This window comes from Ursus maritimus, unplaced genomic scaffold, assembly GCF_017311325.1.
Source record: "Ursus maritimus isolate PB19 unplaced genomic scaffold, ASM1731132v1 scaffold_11, whole genome shotgun sequence".
NCBI lineage: Eukaryota > Metazoa > Chordata > Mammalia > Carnivora > Ursidae > Ursus > Ursus maritimus.
The window spans coordinates 32,316,650-32,338,511 of NW_024423453.1; the positions used below are offsets into that span (position 1 = coordinate 32,316,650).

Consider the following 21,862-nt stretch of genomic DNA (forward strand, 5'->3'; position numbering starts at 1 on the left):
GTCACTTCTATTTCTGCCTAGTATGGCTTCCGGTATTTTCATGCTCACTCCTCTGCAAAAGTGTGATGGAATAATACCCAAATCATGTCCCCTGATTCCCTCTCATCTCAAAAACTTTTCAACTCCATCCTGGACCTTATCCGTTCACATGCCTAATATAGAGTAAGATTAAGTACGAGAATAGAAACCATTCCCAATTATACTGTCAAAGTAAAAGTTCCCTTGAGTGTAAATGATCATGAGGGGCCTTTTTGGGGTGATGAAAATGTCCTAAACATTGGAATGTGATGATGATTGCATAACTCTGTAAATTTACTAAAAATCACTGAATCATACACTTAAAATAGGTCAGTCCCAGGGTATGCAAATTATAGTACATAAGCAGAGAGTTGAATGGTGATTGCCAGGGAGACAGGGAGGGGAAAATAGGGAGATGTTAGTCAAAGGGTACAAAGTTTCAGTTATACAAGATGTATAAGTTCTGGAGATCTAAAGTACAGCACCATGACTATAGTTAACAACACCATATTGTATATTTGAAATTTGCCAAGAGGACAGATCTTAAGTGTTCTCACCACACGCACACACACACAAAAAGACGACAAAGATGAAGATGAAGACAAAGATGAAGATAAAGAAGAAGATAAGAAAATAATAACCATGTGAGATGATGGGTAGATTAAGTAATTTGATTGCGGTGATAATTTCACAAATAAAACATATAACATAACAATTTTATATTACATATATATGTGTATATATATATATATATATATGTTATATATGTATTATTTTTATTTGTCAACTATACCTTAACAAAGCTGGGCAAAATAAGCAAATGTTTCCAGAATATGATATTATAGCGTTGGTGATTATGAGTCTAGGATAAGAATACAGGAAAGCAGAAAGTATATTTAAGAGCCATTTCATATTTTCCCTGTTAAACCTAAAGATATTTTCATGGGGGGGTTTCTAATGAAGCAAATTTATTCTGTGGAATTTACACTAATAATCCAAATCTCTTTCTCTCATTTTAATAGCCAATAATCACAGAGTCTATAAAACAGGACTAGTATTATGCTAAATGCTTTGTAGAGATTATTTTATTTAATCTTGACAAAACTTTGAGGAACAAATATTATTCCATCATACAGACATGGAAGTTGAAGCTAGGGTATGAGTAACTTCTCCTGGATCAAACAACTAGTATGGATGGTAAAACCAAAGTTTATCCCCAGGTCTTTATTATCTCACAGTTTGAACTCTTTTTTCTTTTTTTTAAAGATTTTATTTATTTATTTGACAGAGATAGAGACAGCCAACGAGAGAGGGAACACAAGCAGGGGGAGTGGGAGAGGAAGAAGCAGGCTCATAGCGGAGGAGCCCGATGTGGGGCTCGATCCCATAACGCCGGGATCACGCCCTGAGCCGAAGGCAGACGCTTAACCGCTGTGCCACCCAGGCGCCCCACAGTTTGAACTCTTAATTATGTTTTACTACCTCATGAACACGATTTGGCCTACTTTAAATTTGGAAAAATTATAATACAATAACTAACACAGGAAACATCTTTTATTTAGTAACATAATGGTAGGTACAGCCTATAAATACTAAAAGAAAATATCGTTGAAGACATTCTCATCTTCTAATTAAAACAAAGCTCATTAGAGAAGATGTATGATTCTATTTTATAACACAGATTAGACTAAAGAATCTGAAAATCCTCTCACAGTAAATTGCTTTCAACAAATATTTAATGACTGCTACTGGGTGAATGCATTGAGGAAAGCGAAAGGCCAGAGGGACCCAGCAAGATAACTGGTGGATGAGTACGATGATGCCTGTCGTCTAAATGCCACGAGCCAGGGCTGGTAGCAGAGAGAAAGAAACAGGGAATAAATAACTTTTTTTTTTAAACCTCAGTCTTCTCACAAGACCTTGCAAATTTAAATATCCTTTGAGTAGCCATAGTTTCAGAGCTTCTTACTAATCACTTAGTACTATGGCTCTTACATTCTTGAGAGGTCAGACATTCATTTACAAGCAATGCCACATGGCACTGTGACAAAGGATGTCACATGGCATTTAACTTTCTTTTTTTTTAAAAAAAAGATTTTATTTATTTATTCGACAGAGATAGAGACAGCCAGCGAGAGAGGAAACACAAGCAGGGGGAGTGGGAGAGGAAGAAGCAGGCTCACAGCGGAGGAGCCTGACGTGGGGCTTGATCCCATAACGCCAGGATCACGCCCTGAGCCGAAGGCAGATGCTTAACCGCTGTGCCACCCAGGCGCCCTGGCATCTAACTTTCTATATATTTTGTAGTTGGAGATTTTTTTTCATGTCACCTAGCTCTCCATATTTGCTGGAAAGAGAAGTAGAAAAAGGGTTTTACAAAGACATTTCTCTTATTGTAACAGCTAATAAAAAGGAATAGAGGACTCCTGGGTGGCTCAGTCGTTTAAGCGTCTGCCTTCGGGTCAGTCATGATCCCAGAGTCCTGGAATCGAGCCCTGCATTGGGCTCCCTGCTCAGCAGGGAGTCTGCTTCTCCTTCTACCCAACTCCCATCCCCCGCTTGTGATCTCTCTCTTGAGCTATCTCTCTCTCTCAAATAAATAAATATAATCTTTAAAAAAAAAGGAAGAGAGATAGTAAACAAAAGCATCCTAAAAGAAAGCCCCGCCTGCATCTATCTGCACCACTCTACATAAACTTACTATCCTTTCCAAAACATTCACCCATGTTTAGATTGACATCTGTGTATATGTAATTTCATGTTTCCTTGCCGGTACATTTATTATATACATCTCTACATACCTCACAATCCACACACTAATTGAAATGACTACATAGTGCTCCACTCTAGTGATGCAGAGTGCTTATTCAATCATTCAAGATGTTTCTAGTATTTTACTACTATGAATAGAATCTATGAGCATCTTTGAAAAGTTTACTTTTTTCTTTTATTACTTTGATTCCTAAATAAGTGGTTTTCCTGAGGTGTATTGGGAGGGCTATACAGAGAGAACCAATGTCTAAAAATGTTTTTACTGACTACTATACAGAACAGTTTTAGGCAGATTGAAATAGTGTTACCCACCACATCGATTCATGTATTTATTGTAATTGTACAGGTGAAGTAATTTCCTCTTAAAATTATATTCTAATTAAAGCCCAGAAAGAGTTGAATGGACCAACTTGTTTTGTTTTCTTTTTTCCCCTTAAATTTCCATCCGGTGGGCAGCAAAATCAATTCTGGAAAGGTCATCTATACCTTACATTATTAGTTAGAATTAACATTGTTCATTTATTAGGAGACTACGTTTTGTGTTAAATATCTACTGATTGTACGAGGGTGAATAAGTATGGAAGAAGAACCTGAGAGTGGGGACAGAAGTCTAATTTTCTAGCTCTGGTTCTGTCATTATCTGTATGGGTGTTTTAATTGTTGGATCTCAGTATTCTCATCAATAAAGTAAATAGGGGAATTTGTGATCTCTGAGATTCCTGTTGGTTCTGACATTTAAAAGATTATTTAATTGGGAAAAAAAGCACAGACTCAACAAAATTATTTTCTTGTTTCCCAAAACTTATTTTCATATTGAATATATACAACTGACTTTATTAACTAAGCAATGGAAACCAATGGCTTATTTCCTGTATTCTCTTTCCCAGCAACCTGTGCATTTACCCAGTTGTATAAACCAGAGTACTAAGAGTCCCTCAACCCTGCCTAATCTTCCTCAATATTCATCCAGTTTGATTGAAATTCTCTAAAAGTTTTCTTAAAATCTCTAACTCCATAGTCACCCATTTCCTCTCCCCTTTAGTATTATAATAGCCTAATTGTTTGCTCTTCTTCATTCTTTTCACTGTGGTTCAAAATACAATCTGATCCTGTTTAATCCTCAGACAAAAACCTGTCAGTGAGTCCCCAGAGTCTACAGGATGAGATTTGGCTCCTGTCCTGCCCACTCTTACATCCTTTCTCTCTCTTCTCTCTCCCCTCCCCTCATCTTCCCACTTCTCCCTTCCCTTCTCCTTTCCCCTCTCCCCTCCCCCCTTATTCTTCTCTCTCTCCCTCATTCCCAGATTCTTTATGCTCTTAGAATTTTTGAGCCAAGGACAGTGAATGGCATCGCCATACACATGTATGGCTGCACAGAAACTTGGAGTCTTTTCTGAAATCTCTGGATTTTTACCTGCCACTCCGAACAAACACACAAAATCCAAACAATTGCTAAGCCCTCCCAAATACCTCTGTAACCAATCTCCTTTTCTGTATCTGTGCTGACACCACCCTAGGCTAAGCCATCTTTCTCCTCTGACAGAATCACTGCAATAACTACTTTTAACACAGACCTAATGACAGTGGAGAAGACACTGAATTGTTCAGAAAAAGTTCCATCTAACAAAGATTTTGTGATAACAGTATTTTTCTCATGTTACACAAGCCAGTTGTGTGATTCTTCCATGACAAAGATCCCACACATACCTTTTTCTTTTCTTTCCCCTTCTTTTCTTTTCTTGTTAGTGCTTTTACTACTATAAAGCTCTGGAAAATATGGTATCTTTTATTTTCTGGGAATTTACTCATTGATGACTTTCTTTTTTGTTGTTTGCTGCCTTTGAGACCAATGGATATTAAATATCTAAGCTAATAGAGAGCTTTAAAAATGGGCTGAAAATTGCTCAGTGTTTAACCTGAATATAAGAGTTCTTCTTTGGATTAAATGCATACTAGTTGAGATGACATAACAGCGTCATGATTTAAATTCATTTTTTCAGTTTACAATGAACGAGAAATGCAACTCCTGATTTACAAAAAGTAGGTCCTCAAACCATATTATCTTTTCATGTTTACTTTTTTTTAGTAAGAAAGGCTTCTTTATGTAATTTGCTTATTAGATTTCACATTTTATCTTTTAAGTCCTAATCTTCCTGTTGGTTACTTTTTTTCCCCAGATAAAACCAGAAGTCGTTATTTTAATAGCTAAGAAATTAAAACATTTAATTGTAAAAGTCAAATTATCCAAATTATCTTCCTGAAAAACAGTGATGATATACTTTATAATCTTTCCTTAAAATCTCAAGATTTTAACCACTCTTTCTAATAATCTAATGATTTCAAAAGGAATCAGCCGCATCAACAGTGCAAACAAGGAAATGGAAGGATGAGAAGTTCAGTGGCTTTCTGAAATCCCCAAATTAGGACTGACGACGTGTTTTACCATTTCAGACACTTTTCTCTTCGCCAAATATATTATCACTAGAAATTCTAGGTCGTTTAAGAAACTTATTTTCATTTACAATTAAAGTCATTTCTTTAAGGGAAAGCTTTAATTTTTAAAAATTTCGAACTGTCACGCTACATACAGTGCTTCTTGCCTACGCTTTAGATCACACTTGGCTTCGCAAGCTTTTGGGTAGATGATCGGAAAAATGTCACCAAGGGAAATGTTAAAGTCACTATTGCATTACTGTTACTGAATCAGATTTTGGGCTAGGCTATTCGTACAAAATTTATCATCTATCCCCTTTCAGAACACACTAAAGTATATTTTCCCTTCCTAGTGAGGTACAAGCAAACAGTAACATTCTAATACCTGAAAAAAAATGGCTGTTTTTAAGCTTATGAGATATTTTCTACAAACACTCCTCTATTTCTGTTTTCCCAACTCCACAAATATTCCCTACGTTTCTGTTACCTGATACAGTCACACTGATCTTTTCAGACAGAGAAGAGACAGTCCTGTGACAGGCAATCCTTTGACTTCTTTTATTCACTCCCTCCATGAACACTTGCAAGTTAGCACCTGAGGATACTGTGGTCAACCAGATGTACTCAGTCCATGTCCTTATGGCACATATAGTCCAGAGGGGAATCAGGGATGACTGTACACAGAAGGCTTAAAGCAGCAGTCTAGCCAACGGGTCAAAGGCGGCTTGCAGGAAGCCCTGAAACTGGGGAAATTTAGTCTGGTTCATATGAAGGGTAGGGTGAGAGATGAAAATGGAAAAGAAAGTGGGACCAGATAACACATGAACATATTATGCACCTTGAACTTTGTACTCCAGGCAAGAGGCAGCTAAGAAATGTTCAACATTATGAAATCACAAGATTTGTGATTTTGCCTTTTGGAAATATTACTCAAACCAAAGTGAGAAAAACAGGTTGGATGAGAGCCAGTCTAGAAAGAGAGAGGAATTAGGAGATTTGGCAGTAGAATATTTAAAAGATGGTGATTCCATGGGTTAGAATTGTCCTAACTCATAGTTTATTATTGAAATGAATAACTTCCTGAAAAATAAGAAGGTAGAACTGATTTTATTTTGTTTTTTATTTTTTTGGAAGTGGAAGCAAGGGAAGAAAAGTAGTTAACGATTTCCAGTTTCTAAATTGAACATCTGGGTGAATGGTGGTGACTTTTATTAAGAAAAGAGATTCTCAAGAGAAGTTTGAGGGAAAGAGATTGAGAGATGATTGAATATGTTGACATTGAAGCGGTTGGATGATATCATTAATGTAGAGCTGTCTGCTAGAAGGTTGTAAATGCATGTCTGGACCTCATGAGCCATATCTGGGCTTCACACAGAGATGGTGTCAGAAGCCCGGAGCTTGAGAATATGTGCGCAATTAGGCATTTTATGTACATTGATACAACTTTTTTGGAGGGAAACATGGCAGCATCTCTAAAATTTAACCCCCTCAACTAAGAAATTCCACTTTTAGGAGTTTATCAAAAAAGAAATGCTCACAGTTTTTAGGGACATAAAAATAAGGGTGTATCCTGTGAACACAGGTAGTTATAACAAAAAATTAGAAATAATCTAAATGGCCATCCATATTGTATTGGTTCGATAATTATGCTACATTCAATCAATAAAATGCTGCCTTAATTTTAGAAAAAATGAAATCTACATGAATTGAAATGAGGCATTACCAAAACATTTTTCTGAGTGAAAATATCCTTGTTTATGTATTTTACATAAATAATAGCTAATATCTTTTAGGCCCTCGTTATGTGCCAGTCACCCTTACAAAAAGTTTTGTGTATATGAAGTCATCAAATCTTCAAAACAACCCTATGAGGTAAGCAGTATTTCCACACCACAAATGAGGAAACTAAGTTATAGAGAGGTGAGGCAATTTGACTAATGTAACAAAGCTACTAAGTGCCCAAGCCATGATTCCATCCATGTAGGGAGTGGAGTCTATGAATTGTCTGAAATGAAAGTTTCTGCCTTCACCCAGAATGAAGCCAGAAAAAAATAAACTTAGTTATGGAAAATTCAAGAACATCACATTCCAATGAACCTGAGTTTGTGGACTGAGTCATAGCCATTGAAAATTCAAATGGTTGGAAGCCTAGAAGAAATTATACATGGAAATACATTTAGCTGTTCTAATTGGTTTATTCTAGGGAGAGATATTGGAAGAGGTAGGCTTTTCACTTTATATGCTTCTTTATTCTTTAAATTCATGTGCTACAAGCAAATTTTATTTTTGTATAGTTAAAAAGAGAATAAAGAAGGAGAAAAACTGCATTAAAAATTCATTTAGGATCATATGCAACTTAGAAAAATCCTTCCATTCCCTTGTATCACAGGTAGTTCAATGCCATGCAAGCCTAATCATTTCATTGTACAGTATGTCCAAGTCTCAACATGACTATTTAAACACAGTTTATTGTCTTGCTATTCCAAACTATACATATATAAGAGATAAAAACCCACTTTCTCTTGAAGATTTGATGTTGGTATACAGGGAGCTAGCTACATGCAGGGAAGTGCACATGGAGAAGAAAAACCTGGGACATAGTTTTAGCAGCCGTAGCTTTGTATTCGCTTAAAGATGAACTGAGCTGAGAGCTAAGAGTGGCTGAGAAAGACTAAATCATAGGTGGAAGAATATTTACCTCCAAGGAATCAAATTACAATCTACACAAAGAATGAAACTGCTATCTCCTTGAAAATAACGTATTGTCAGATGCTGGTTCAAAAGAAAAATGAATAGGAAAAAAGAAAAAAGGATAGGGCTTTTATTAATGCCTACTCTTTATTTCCATAGGTCCTGTATGATATAGAGTGGGTTTTTTTGTGTGTGATATAAAATATTTTTTCCAAAAGAAAAGAAAATATATCTGTAAGTGAATAGGACATGAATTTTAGCTATAACCTATAAGACTGATATTTTAAAATAGACTAGCTTTGGTGGATTGGTCATGACTTCCAAAGAACCACAAACACAGATTTTTTTTTCAATGTATAACATTCAATTGATATACTTTGAAGAATTAACCATTTTATAAGCCATTCTGAATTTTTAAGTTTATAAAAGAAAAAAAATAAAGCTGTAAATTATATGTGCAAAAACAAACTAGATGAGACCACACCTGCATGCCACTCGTAACTGTCTTGTTGAGGAGGGAGATTACAGGTAATTTTAATCTTTCATTTGACTTTTCTACATTTTCCAATAAACATACACCTAAAACCAAAATCATTCAATTAAAAAATGGGCAGAAGACACGAACAGACATTTCTCCAAAGAGGACATACGGATGGCCAAAAGACACATGAAAAGATGCTCTATATCATTCATCATCAGGGAAATGCAAATCAAAACCACAATGGGCTATCACCTCACACTTGTTTAAATGGCTAAAATTGAAAACACAAGAAACAATGAGTGTTGGTGAGGATGCAGAGGAAAAGGAACCCGCTTGCACTGTTGGTGTAGTCACTGTAGAAGTTAAAAACAGAACTACCCTATAATCCAGTAATCACACTACTGGGTATTTACTCAAAAACAACAAATACTAATTCGAAAGGATATACGCAACCTTATGTTTATAGCAGCATTATTTATAATCGCCAAATTATAGAAGCAGCCCAAGTGTCCATTGATAGATGAATAAAGAAAGAAGTGGTATATTTATACAATGGAATATTATTCAGCCATGAAAAAGAATGAAATCTTGCCATTTCCAATGACATGGATAATAGAAAGTATAATGCTAAGCAAAGTAAGTCCATCATAGAAAGACAAATACCTATGATTTCGCTCATATGTGGAATTTAACAAACAAAACGAAAAAGAGATCAAGACAAACCAAGAAGTAGACTCTTTATTATAAAGAACAAACTGATGGTTACCAGAGAGGAGGCGGGTGTGGGGATGGGTTAAATAGTTGATGGGGATTAAGGAGTGCATTTGTGATGAGCACAGGGTGATGTACCGAAGTGTTGATTCACTATATCGTACACTTGAAACTAATATTACACTGTATGATAACTATACTGGAATTAAAAATTAAAAAAAGAAAATTATTAATAGAAAATATTTTTTAAAATATAGATTATGGAAATATCAAAATATTTCTACTGGAAAGATACATGACATGATCTACTGGAGCACAGAAAATACTAAACAGAATTGTGATCTCAGACTAAATTGCTCTGCTAGTGAATGACAGGACAAGTTTCTGAGAGAAATCCAGAGGTCAAGCTAAAGACAGAGAAAGAGGTTCGGTAGGAAAAAAAAAAAAAAAAAATTGGTCTCCAAATGAAATCATGGTTGCAGTCCTACTGCTTTCACTGAATATATCTGAATCACTCATTCCCTCTCATAAATAAATGAGAATCTTAGTCTTAAGTATGAAAATGAAGGGTTTAAAACAACTATTTTGCTAACTACTGGTTACAGGAGAGACTGCAAAAAGGGGTAAGCTGGAAAACTGACAGTTTTGTTTAGACATCTCAGCTCTATATTACTAACTAAAAATGTTAATTTATGTTTTGTCTTCCCGAATTAAGCCGTGGTTAGTGATTCTATCAGAGGAATGTATGTATCAAAGGCAGTGGTATGAGGTTTTGCATCCGGTTCCCATTTCTGGCTTATTGAATGCCTGCTACACTGTCGGCTACACAGAGCTTCGTTCCCTAAAGCAATATTTTTCCTTTTATCCAAGAAGTCTTCTATTTATAATAGAGAATGAGGAAACATTTACTTGTATTTTTCCTTATAATAGGAAAATTTTCCTCAGAGTTTTTGTCCTATGATTACACAACCATTGATCTCATAAAGGTAAGACTGGTTTAACTCTTTGTATTAATGAACTACTTTCCTTCAGAAAATTCCCCCAAATTCTAATACAGACTCAGGTTGTTGCAGGCTCAAGGAGAGCCTACAATATTCCTGTGAGAAAAATTTTATTTCATTTTTTTCCAAGTGATCTTTTTCTTTTTTCTGTTTGAAATTGTGGGGTAGTAAATGTTGACTATATTCCTAACTGGAACAGATGAGGGGAGGGCTGGGAACACCAGGACATGTCCGCAGGCATGTGATTTTAGATCATTTGTAGGGAGTTAGTTCTGAGTTCACTCCAAATGAACAGGCAGATCACAGGGAATTAATAGCCTCAAACAAGAGTCGACATTGTCCTTCTCCGGCACTTTTTCTCCTTTATACAGGCTCTTGGTTTTCATGAGGTGCTTTTCCATCTTAAGGAAAGGGTTATGCTTTCAGGTCATGATCCTACTTAGTCAAAGTTCTGGCTGAGTCTGACATTCCTGCTGAAATCAGAAATGATCAAAGCAGGCAAAATATGTGTTGTTGTGGCAACTTCCCCCTTTCTTTTCAGCAATAACAAACGTAAAGAATTGCTACTATTTTGAGGGAGGAATCCACAAACTTTAAAGAGCTTCCAGGTCAACCACTGACTCCAGGAACACATAGATGTTTGATGTAACAACTGAACACATGGCTTACAAACATCCTAATTTTGGTCTTTTAGAAAAATACATGTGCAATTAAGGTATTTGTCTCAGAAAAATCTCATGCTTACAGCATGAAAACCCTTATAATATGCTTGAATTTATTTGTTCACATGTTACTGAGGCCCACGTTTTCTCAGATTGAAATTGTTATAGCTTTACTCCCATCTTTGGTTTTGTTTTGCAACTATTAATGAGTTTGGGATTCTTTAAACACAAATTTCCAGTAAGCAAATTGCAATATTTTTCTTCCTTATATCAACAGATATTACTTATATATCTGTAAGAAAGAAAAATATCACTTTGCATAGATTTTCTTTCTTCCTGATACATACCAATTGAGATTCTACATTGAAAATTTTTCAGGTTCAACTCATCTGTGTCACTATTCCTGTTTCTATTCTCCACACCCTTCCTGCCTTCTCCCAGCACTATTCACTCACATCTCTCTCTAGCTACACATTATTCTTACCTGGGAAACTTTTAAAACATACCCCTACCTGGGCTCCATTCCCATGACTTTCACTAAATTTGTCTGGGGTGATATCTTGGCAAAGATAAAATGTTTTAAAGCTCCAAAGGTAATTGTAATATGCAGTCAAGATTGAGAAACTCTACTTTATGTAATACTGATCTTATTGTATTATTATTATTTGTGAAACTTGATCTCCCACTGGTGTTTTCAGCACTTTAAATCAGAGACTGTATCTGATTCATATGTGAATTCCAATGCCTGCTGAATTTGATGCCAAACATTCTGTGGGGTACTCCAGAAGACCCAAATTTCAAGAGGATATCTCTTCATCAAGGAAATCACAAACTGTTTCAGAAGTATCAGATGAGAACAAACCTAATATATTAGAACTCTGATCCAATAAGGCTATAAGGAGAGTAAAAATAAAATACTAGGATAGAGAGTGAAATCAACTTGGGAAATCAGGAAGACGTAATGGAGAGGGTAGAATATTAGGATGGATGATGCGTGGAATCTTGAATAGGATTATGTGTTTGGTTTTGACAGGAAGAAACAGAAAATAGTGGGAAGATGAAAACAGAACAATTTCTTACCAAAGGGAACTGAGTAAGGAAAGAAGAAGAGGTGGAAAAGTGTGAGGTCCATTAAGGAAACAGTTTGTATAGCATTTAAGAAGCAACTATAGGAGAAAGTGGAGATGAAAGTAAAAAGTTGGTGGAGTGAGATCACAGATGTTTTGAATGCCCAGTGGATGACTGTGGACTCCCTGAAGGTTTCTGAGCAGAGGAGTAATATACTCAGACATTTGTACTTTAAAAAGATCACTCTTCCGAATTAATTATCTTGTAGCTTTTAAAATGCATTTTTATGTGATCTAAATTACATTATATGAATACTCTAAGTAAGGTTTGCTTTTTAAAAAGATTTTATTTATTTATTTGAGAGAGAGAGAGGGAGGGAGGACATGAGCAGGGGGAGGGGGAAGAAGCAAAGGGAGAGGGACAAGCAGATTCTGCTCAGAGTGCAGAGCCTGGTGTGGGGCTTGATCCCAAGACTTTGTGATCATGACGTGAGCTGAAATCAAGAGTCAGAGGTTTAACCAACTGAGCCTCCCAGGCACCCCTATAAGCAAGGCTTTCTTACACTAAAACCCTTTTCATTATGTGGTCAGTGTATTCATCAAAAAACAGATCCCTGAGGAACAGACACATAAATTACATGTGTTCTCAGATGGCAATATTTCATTAGTGTCGCTGAGAAGAAAATAAATGAATGTGAAGTAGTAAAACAGCTATGGAAGTTCCCCTAAAAAAGTGGCCTAAAATATCTGGCTATCTTTTGGGGAAGTATCGAAAGACAGAGGTGACGAAAATTCCTTCGCTTAACGTGCTTTTCTGCACTGCCAAATGTAAGTAATGTGTTAGTCTCAGTTACTCATTTCATATAGTCATATTTACTTTTCTGTTATTGCTTTTGATTGACAAATGCAATATTTGTTGTTGAAAAAGCCTGCAGAAAAGTAATTTGCATAGTACGATGTCACTTTAGGCTGGAAGTCTTTGTTTAGATCACCTCTTAACTTGACGGACTGGCTGAAACCACGCTCATCTGCGTAGTGCCCCAGCAAGTCATACTTGCCCTACATCTCTGCCCTATGGAGTACTTTGAGATCCACACCAAATTGTTTTTTTTAATGAAAAAACTTCATTGCATTTTATCAATAAAGTCATTAGTAATACAGTGGGATATATAACACATAGGAAAAACCTAAAGCAAATCAATGTTTATAAGCATTGGATGCTCTTTTCTCTTTTATTTTAAATTTGATCCTAGAAAGCGGTGTGTGTGTGTGTGTGTGTGTATGTGTCTGTGTGTGATTATGTGTACATAAACATCCCAGTGAGAGGTGAAGAATAGTAAAAATTCTGATATTCATGGAGATATTTAAAACTCAAAAAAATATTATTCAGAACCTAACCACACAGCTCAACATTTTCTTTCATAGTAGCATATAGCAGTGTTTTAGTAAGTGACAGGGTTAGGTTCCATGTCTCATCACATGCCAACTCTTCATATGCTCAACTAGATTTTATGTGCCCTATGGACAGTTTTCAGTCTTTTAACTGTGTTAAAAACTCTTAACATTTGATTGAGAAAAGCAAATAGATTAGTGAATTCTCAAGTTTAGAGACTTCTAGTTCCAGGCAAGATGGAGTAAACACAATCTATTTCACCCCTCTAATCAGAAAAAACACTCTAGATAAAACCTGTAAGTCATTTATCAGAGGAATCTAAGAGGTGCAAAAATGAAGGCAGATTGACTAGGTGGCTTGAGACTTAAGGAATAACATTACAGTGAGTTCCATAGTTTTTGTTTTTGTATTTTTTTCCTTGCTTCATATATCCCAGCAATGCAAAATACCAGGTTAAAATGGCATCAAACAAAAGCCAAACAACTAGTAAAGGGTGGCCAAACAGAACAGAAAACTTTTACTCATACTTGTCTATTCTAGGGGTGATATCACAAAAATGGCAGGTTGCCTTCCCACTCAAATAATGGTGCAGCAAGGGGTCAGTGAGAAACGCCCCTCCTTGGTTGAGCCCATGGACAGAAACCTGTATTCCACCCCCATTCCCATTTCAGCAAAGAGATGGTATCCTTTCTCCATGAGGTCTGTGGTAACTGACTTCCAGCCTCCATGAATTAAATAGAAGGTGCCTCTCCCCTCAGAGCCCCTGGTTGCAATTCTGTTTCTACTCCCCACAGAAATAATAAGGCAACAGAATAACTCTCTGCAGCAGAAGGGTTTGGGGGAGGTGTGACTATTAAGGGATCACCTGAGAGAGTTCCTTGGTGGTAATGGAATAGTCCTTTATGATTACTTTGATGATAGTTACTCGAATCTACACCTGTGTTAAAATATCATAGAACTCGATCTATGCTTTTTCAACCAACTAAACAAACACAAAACTGAAACCTGAAGTAATCTGAATGAGGATTATATCTAAATCAATAGTATTGTACCAAAGTCAATTTCTTTCTTTCTCTTTCCTTCCTTCCTTCTTTCCTTGCATGCTTTTTTAGTGAGAGAGAAAGAGAGAGTGAGAGAGCAAGCATGTGAGTGGGAGGAGAGTGAGCGGTAGAGAGAGAGAGAGAGAGAGAGAGAGAGAATATCTTAAGCAGGCCTCAGGCCCAGTGTGGAATGCAATGTGAGGCTCATCTCACAACCTAGAGATCACGACCTGAGCTGAAATCAAGAGCCGAAAGCTTATTAGACTGAGCCACCCAGGCAACCCCCAAAGTCAATTTCCTTAAAACAAGAAAAAATATATATACTATTAGTTTATATATTAATATAACAGTATATCAATTATTCAATTCTAACTTGCTTTAAAGATTGTTTGTTTGTTTGTTTTTAGAGAGACAGCACCAGCAGGGGGAGAGGCAAAGGGTGAGGGAGAGAGAGAATCTCAAGCGGACTCCTCCCCGAGCATGGAGCCCGAGGCGGAGCTCCATCTCAGGACCCTGAGATCATGACCGGAGCTGAAATCGAGAATCAGAAGTTCAACCAGCTGAGTCACCCAGGCGCCCCAATTCTAACTTACTTTAATGCTTTCTTCCTGAATATTGGGACACTGAATAACAAATGTGTTATGTGATAAAACTTTTTTAAAAATTCTAGTTTTGCCACTCAGATTTTCTAATAGTATTACTAAACCAACTATGACTAAGAATAACTATTGTCCCCTAATTTTCAAAATTTGGGATCGTAATCCAAGAAGAGTAATGACTTGAAAAGGAAAGGAAAGTTACCCTTCATATCTGAGTAACACTCTTTATGGTTTACATGAGTATAGGCTTATTACAGGATAAGCTCAGTACGTGGGGGTCAGTACGTGGGGGATAAACTACTGATGCAATATCTTAAAGTAACCGAACACACAAAAAATTGAGAAAGTATAAAAAATTATAAATGACAGTGATAATACTTTGGTTTTTTCATCATGCCTTGTCCCTAAGGAATACAAGATTTCTCTCTTAATCTCACCATTTAACAGATAAAGTTCTATACTGATGTCTTGTTTTCAAATGACACAACCAAATGATAGGCAGTTATGTGCCTGGCCTTAGGCCACAGTACAAATCACTAGTAGGGTCTAAGTCATAAATTAGGACTCATGCTCTCCACCAAGTGTCTTTGGCTTCACAGTTAAAACAGACCATTTTCAACTAAATCTCCACATGAATACCATTCCATTGAATGAGCCATAGTCGATACTAGAATATATCGATTTTTTGGTAGCATGGTTTCCAGAAGATTTTTCTGCCAGCATAGTGCTACTCCATAAGCAATACACTCAGGCATTTCCTTTATTCTAATTTAATTTCTGTTCAAGTATTTTTTTGGACATTTGACAACTTAAAGTTACTTAATAGGTTGGAGATGTCAAGAACTATTCATTGTGATGGACCAAGCTTCTTCATCCTAACCTATAAACAAACTTCCCCAAAGGGAAGATAATATCATTAAAGCATCTTTTCGTCACTTACTTTCTTCTTTCCATTTCAAATCTATGGAGTAGTTTCCGAAGACCACCATTCTTAAATCCCTGAAAATGGGCAGCTGGGGCTCCCACAGTGATGACATCGTAGAGAGCATCTGGAACAGGAACGGACAAGGAGATGAACACTTCGCAAACATTTGTCTCCAGCACGCTATCTGCATTGAAGCACACACACTGTGGGAAGTTTGAGAAATTATTCTGTTTAATTTTGCAGGAATAACTATGAACTCTCATCTCAAGGGGGCAAGAGGAGCTAATCAATCTTTCTAAAAGCCACCTGTGCACCTAAGCAAGTTATAATATTTCTTTGATTTATGACTACATCTTAATTATATGCTACTGTGTGGAACAGTATGTTCCCTCATTCTTTTATAGACTTACTGAGATAACATGTTAATTGGTCTTTTGTGTATATTCCTTTATTGAGTTTTGCATCATTTAATTTGTGATCATATTGAAACTCAACAATAATGAACAATCTTTACAGAGAAAGTTTACAGAGAAAAGAACCAAAATATTAATTCATTTTGGCTCAAGGGCAGAACAGTACTAGTGCATTTTTTAAAAATCTATACAGAGTAGTTTCCTGTCTGTGTATACTAAACATAACCCAGTTTTGAATGCATGCTTTTGCAATTTTCTTAGATGACATAGAAAGAATATATGAAATGTCTCTAGATCTATTTTTCACCAAGACACTTTGTTTTTTTTAATAAAAAATCCATACATTTAAATTGAAACTCAATCCTTTGATCCTGAAAGCCATCAAGTTTGATACATATTAAGTTTATGGCTTCAAAACACAGCATCATTTTTACCTTCTAATGAAAAGTATCCCCATAAGAAGGAAGACAGAGTGAACATCTCTTGTTAAACTACATTTTATTTGAGAAACCTAATTTCATAGTAGATCCTTTTCAAATTGATTTTGGTATTGACACTGGTTGTTTTTCAGTTCTCATTTACAGGGAAAACATAAATTATTTTATTAGCTTCAGGTAAACACCGTAACTTCTCTATACTGATTCAATCCAAATGTACCTGAAATATTTTTCCTAATAAAAAACGTCTTCAAATGAAAGACTTCAGCAGCACTGAGAGAACTCAAGGTCACACAAACAAAACAGAACAATACAGAAAACAAAAACAAAAACAAAAACAAAAAACCAGAATGTAACCCAAACCAACCCACCAATAAGGCACTTACTGAAAAGCCACTCAATAGATTGTTACGGTGGTAATCTCTTGCCCTTTTAAAAAGTCACTAATAAACTAAAAGTTAGTTTTTCTTAATAAAGCAGAATATTAGACTTACATGAAATTTAAAGACTTCTTCATCCAGGAGATTTTAATCTAGGTTTAAGAAAAGTGTTTCGGGGAGTCCATAAATATATGCAAACTGTATGAGTATGTCTGTTCTACTTCGAGGAAAAGGGTCACAGCTTTCTCAAATGGTCCTGTGAAGACCCAAAAGTTACCAACACTAAATTCCAGTCCACCTTCTTTGTCTGATGAGGACTCTGAGAACCTTGAGAAATGACCTGCTTTGCCTAAAGTCCCAAAGACCTTACAACCACAGTCTTCCGACTTCTAATCCAGGGATGGAGAGCCAGGGGTTTAAATTCGTGACTGGAGCCTGAGTCCCTCACTCTGGATCCCAGCTCTGCCACTTACAAGCTGTGCAGCATTAGGGAAGTTACTTAACCTCTCTATGTCTCAGTTTCCTCAGGTAGATAATGAACTTGAAAGTAGTTAAAATGGTGAGCATTCACTATTACCTATGATTATTTTCCCTATAGGAAGTAATCCTACCAAGCGAAGCAAAGAAAGATGATATTTTAAGTTATGCTTATTTACCATGAAAATGCACTTTTCGGTCTGAAAAGGAAAGTAATACTGAGGCTCAGTCTTCTGAATAGAATCAGTTCCTGTGTTAATCTAAAGTAAATGCAAAAAGAAAATCACCAGTGACGGTGCCAAAAATATGCTGCATTTCTGCTGAACCCTGGGGACCAACCACACAAACAAGACACAGAAGTGACTAAAAACGTATACATATGTCCCACTAAGCCCCAACTAAATGCATTCCTAACTGAATTTTTTTTTTAATTGCCTGTAGACTATCACTGGATTCAAAAAAGTTTGTGGCCTCTCCAACACCACCTAGCAAGAGGGGAATGATGAGGGAAGGGGAAATCAGATTAGAAAGAACAGTCTTAACTGATGGAGGTTAAAAGCTTATTTTTGTAAAATTTGCAAAACACCTGACCACAAACAAGTTGCTCAGGCCCCGTGCAGGATTTCGTAAGAGGTCCATACACAGAAAGAGCCCCAAACTTCAGTTGCACTAGCTTCCTCATGAATCTGTCTCTTCAATTCACCTACAGCATTTTCCAAAGCTACTTTCTAGGAGCAGAAATTTTCTCTTTGTTCATCCACTCTGCTGGGGGGAATTGTAGTCATCTATGAAGGAACCATGAAACTTGGAAGCAGCAAGTTAAGGAAGAGAGTTGCTCAAATATTGTCCATTCTTCATAATAAAGAGTTGATTCTTTTTAAATCTAAATCTAAACCTAATCTAAATCTAAATGTGTGTGTGTTTCTTGTATCCAACTATAAAAAAGAACTTTCAAAGTTATAAACAAGTTCTTTTATATCCAAAGTTCTGACTTTTACTTGTTTCCACTCTATTTTCTGTTTATGAGCTCATCCCTTTCAGAGTTTTAACACTATATTTTTACCAAAGCCACAAAATCTCTATCTCTGGCTAGTTTTGACCCTTTCCACACATTAAATAATCCAATTCCTAATGCCTTCTGAACATTTCTGATTTTCAATCAGCTATTAAGCTTTTCTCATTCTAACTGGTTCCACCTGCTCTCCCTCCCCGGATCCCCATGACCAATACAAACACGACATCCCTTTAAGTCTTCCCACAAAATTCTCAAGATATCAAGATCATTTTCAATTTCTTTCTTTCCCTCAACATTGTATCTGATCAGTTCTAACAACTCTACTATCAAATTTTATTCTTTCTTATCACTGTTGATTACCCTTATCTTAATTCTGATCTTCCTCATTTCTTGTCAGGATTACTACCGCCACTTCAGTCTTAGCCTCCCTGCATCCATAGCGCCGTGCAGTACATCACCGTCCCATATGGATGGCCATTCAGTCACTCGGCCCAAAACACAGGCTTCGATACTTATACCCCTCCACATATATTTCAAATATTAACAGAAGAACATTCAAATGCCTCAACATCATCCATGTTGTAGGTGTTCAATAAATGTCAATAAATAAACAAATATTCTGAGGCTCAATTCAGTTTGTATTATATGTCTTTATAGAACATATAAGGTATTATTATTCTTAATTGAAGAAATAAACAAAAATTATATATACTATCCAGAAAAAGCATATTGGAATCTGAGATATATATCTATATCTATATCTATATATATCTCCTGGTTTTATAGATAGATAGGATGGGGCTGAATACATACCCATCCATATTCTATAAAAGAACAAAGAGAATATATGATTATTCACATGCAAAAGAATGAAATTAGACCCTTGTCCTATAGCATGCACAAAAGTCAACTCAAAATGGATTAAAGACATAGACATAAGACCTAAAAGTGTAAAACTCCTAGAAAAAAACATAGAGGAAAAGTTTTATGATAATTGGTCTTTACAGTGATTTTGTAGATATGACACTAAAAGCAGAAGGAACAAAAACAAGCAGGACTACATCAAACTAAAAAGCTTCTGCATAGGTAAGGAAACAATAGACTAAAAAGGCAACATATAGAAGAGAGAAAATATTGGCAAACTATATCTAATGAGAAAGAACAGTCTTTCTTTATAGTAAAGTCTTACTATATAGTAAACTCCTACAACTCCATAGTAAAACTAATAACCTGACTAAAAAATGGGCTAAAGGCTTGAATAGACATTTTGCCCAAGAAGACATACAAATGGCCAACAGGTATATGAAAAAATGTTAAAGGTTATTAATCATCAGGAAAATGCAAATCAAAACTACAATGAGATGCCATCTCACACCTGTAAAAATGGTTATTATAAAAAAAGCAAAAGACAGTGAGTGTTAGCCATGACGTGGACAAACTGGAATCTTTGCACACTGTTAGGAAATGCAAATGGTGCAGATGCTATGGGAAATATCACAAAGGTTCCTAAAATAATTAAAAATATAACTACCATGGTTCAGCAATCCCAGTTCTGGGTATTTATACAAAAGAACTGAAATCAGGATCTCAGAGAGATATGAGCACCTCTATGTTCATGTAAGCCCTATTCATAATAGGCAAGATGTGGAAACAACCTAAATGTCCATTAGCGGATGAATGGATAAAGAAAATGTGCTGTATATGTACAATGGGATACTGTCCAGATTTAAAAGAGAAGAAACTTCTGTATTATGTGACAGTCTGGATAATCCCTGAGGGTATTAAGTGAAATAAGCTACAGAAAGACAAATAATGCATGACTGTACTTGTGTGAGGTACCTAGAATTAAGTAAGTATCAAATAAATAGAAACGAAAAGTGGAATCCTGCTTACCAAGGGCTGGAGAAGAAGGAAAAGCAAAGTTACTAATCAAATGGTATAGAGCTTCAGTCAAGCAAGATAAATAGCTCTAGATAACTGATATACAACATTGTACCTACAGTCAACAATAAGGTATTGTACACTTAACATTTTGTTAAGAGGTTAGATCTTACGTTAGATATTCTTAACACAATAAAAAAAGTTTATGACTAAATTGCTGTCAATGTTTCTATAAAATTTGAATTCAGAAAAAAAAAGCAAAAAAACAGTAACTCTGTGAGGAGATGAATATGTTAATTAGCTTAGATATAGTAATCATCCACTAGGTATGTAGAGCAAAATATCACGTTATATAGCTGAAATATATATATAACTTTTGTTAAAATACAAAAACATATTTATTGTTTAAATACTTTTGAAATTTTTTAGATAATTTTGGATTTCCAGAGTTGCTGCAAAATTAGGACAGACTTCTGTATACCCTTCACTCATGCTTCCTATGTTAATATCTTACATAATCATAGATTATCAAAACTAAGAAATGAATCTTGTATTACACCATTAAATAAAGTAGATAATGTGTTAGGATCGGTCTTTCCACTAACATCCTTTGCTCTTTCAGGATCCAGTCCAGAATTCTACATTTCATGTAGCTGTCAGATATTCTCCTCCAATCTATGACAGTTTCTTAGTCATTCATTTTTGACCTTGACCCTTTTGAAGATTACTGGTCAGTTATTTTGTAGAGTGTCTTTCAATTTGGGTTTGTCTTATGTTTTCTCATAATTAGACTGAAGTTCTGCACTACTGAGTAGGATACTATGGAGGCTATATGCCCTTCTCAGTCTGTTATAAAAGGGAGTATGTTAAGTTGATATGTATTATTTGATGTTAACCTTGATGCATTAGTCAAAGTGATGACTGCCACTACCTACAGTTGATCCTCCACCGTAAAGTTACTAAATATTTAGAGAGACATATTTTAAGACAATGCAATATCCTGTTTCTTTTTAGACTTGCACCCACTAATTTTAGCATCTATTGATAAATCTTGCCTGTGGCAATTATTACTGCTGTGGTTGGATGGTGATTTTCCATTTCCATTCTCCTTTATTTTATATATTCAGTTATTTATTTATTTATTTTGAAAGATTTATTTATTCATTTGAGAGATGGAGAGAGAGAGAGAGCGTATGAGTAGGGGGAGAGGCAAAGGGAAAGGGAGAGACAATCCTCAAGCAGACTCCCTGCTGAGTGTGGAGCCCCACATGGGGCTTGAACCCAGGAGCCCGAGATCATGACCTGAGCTGAAATCAAGAGCTGGCCACTTAACCGACTGAGCCACCCCGGTGCCCCTCAGTTATTTAACATTAATATGGGCTCATGGGTGTTTCGTCCCTTGGTTTGTGATCTAACACTATCTTTATGTTCAAGTTGTTCTAGCTTTGTCCACTGGGGACTCCTTC

At 36.0% G+C, this 21,862-nt stretch overlaps 1 protein-coding gene across 2 annotated transcripts in view; it reads right to left on the reverse strand.

Annotated features, from left to right (window-relative positions):
• INPP4B (inositol polyphosphate-4-phosphatase type II B) overlaps nt 1-21,862 on the reverse strand; it is a 501,415-nt gene that overhangs the window by 138,306 nt on the left and 341,247 nt on the right. For both annotated transcript variants that reach the window (XM_008685432.2, XM_040626334.1), the window contains one exon: nt 15,809-15,917. In XM_008685432.2, the coding sequence (XP_008683654.1) occupies nt 15,809-15,917 (109 nt within the window). The remainder of the gene's footprint in view (nt 1-15,808; nt 15,918-21,862) is intronic.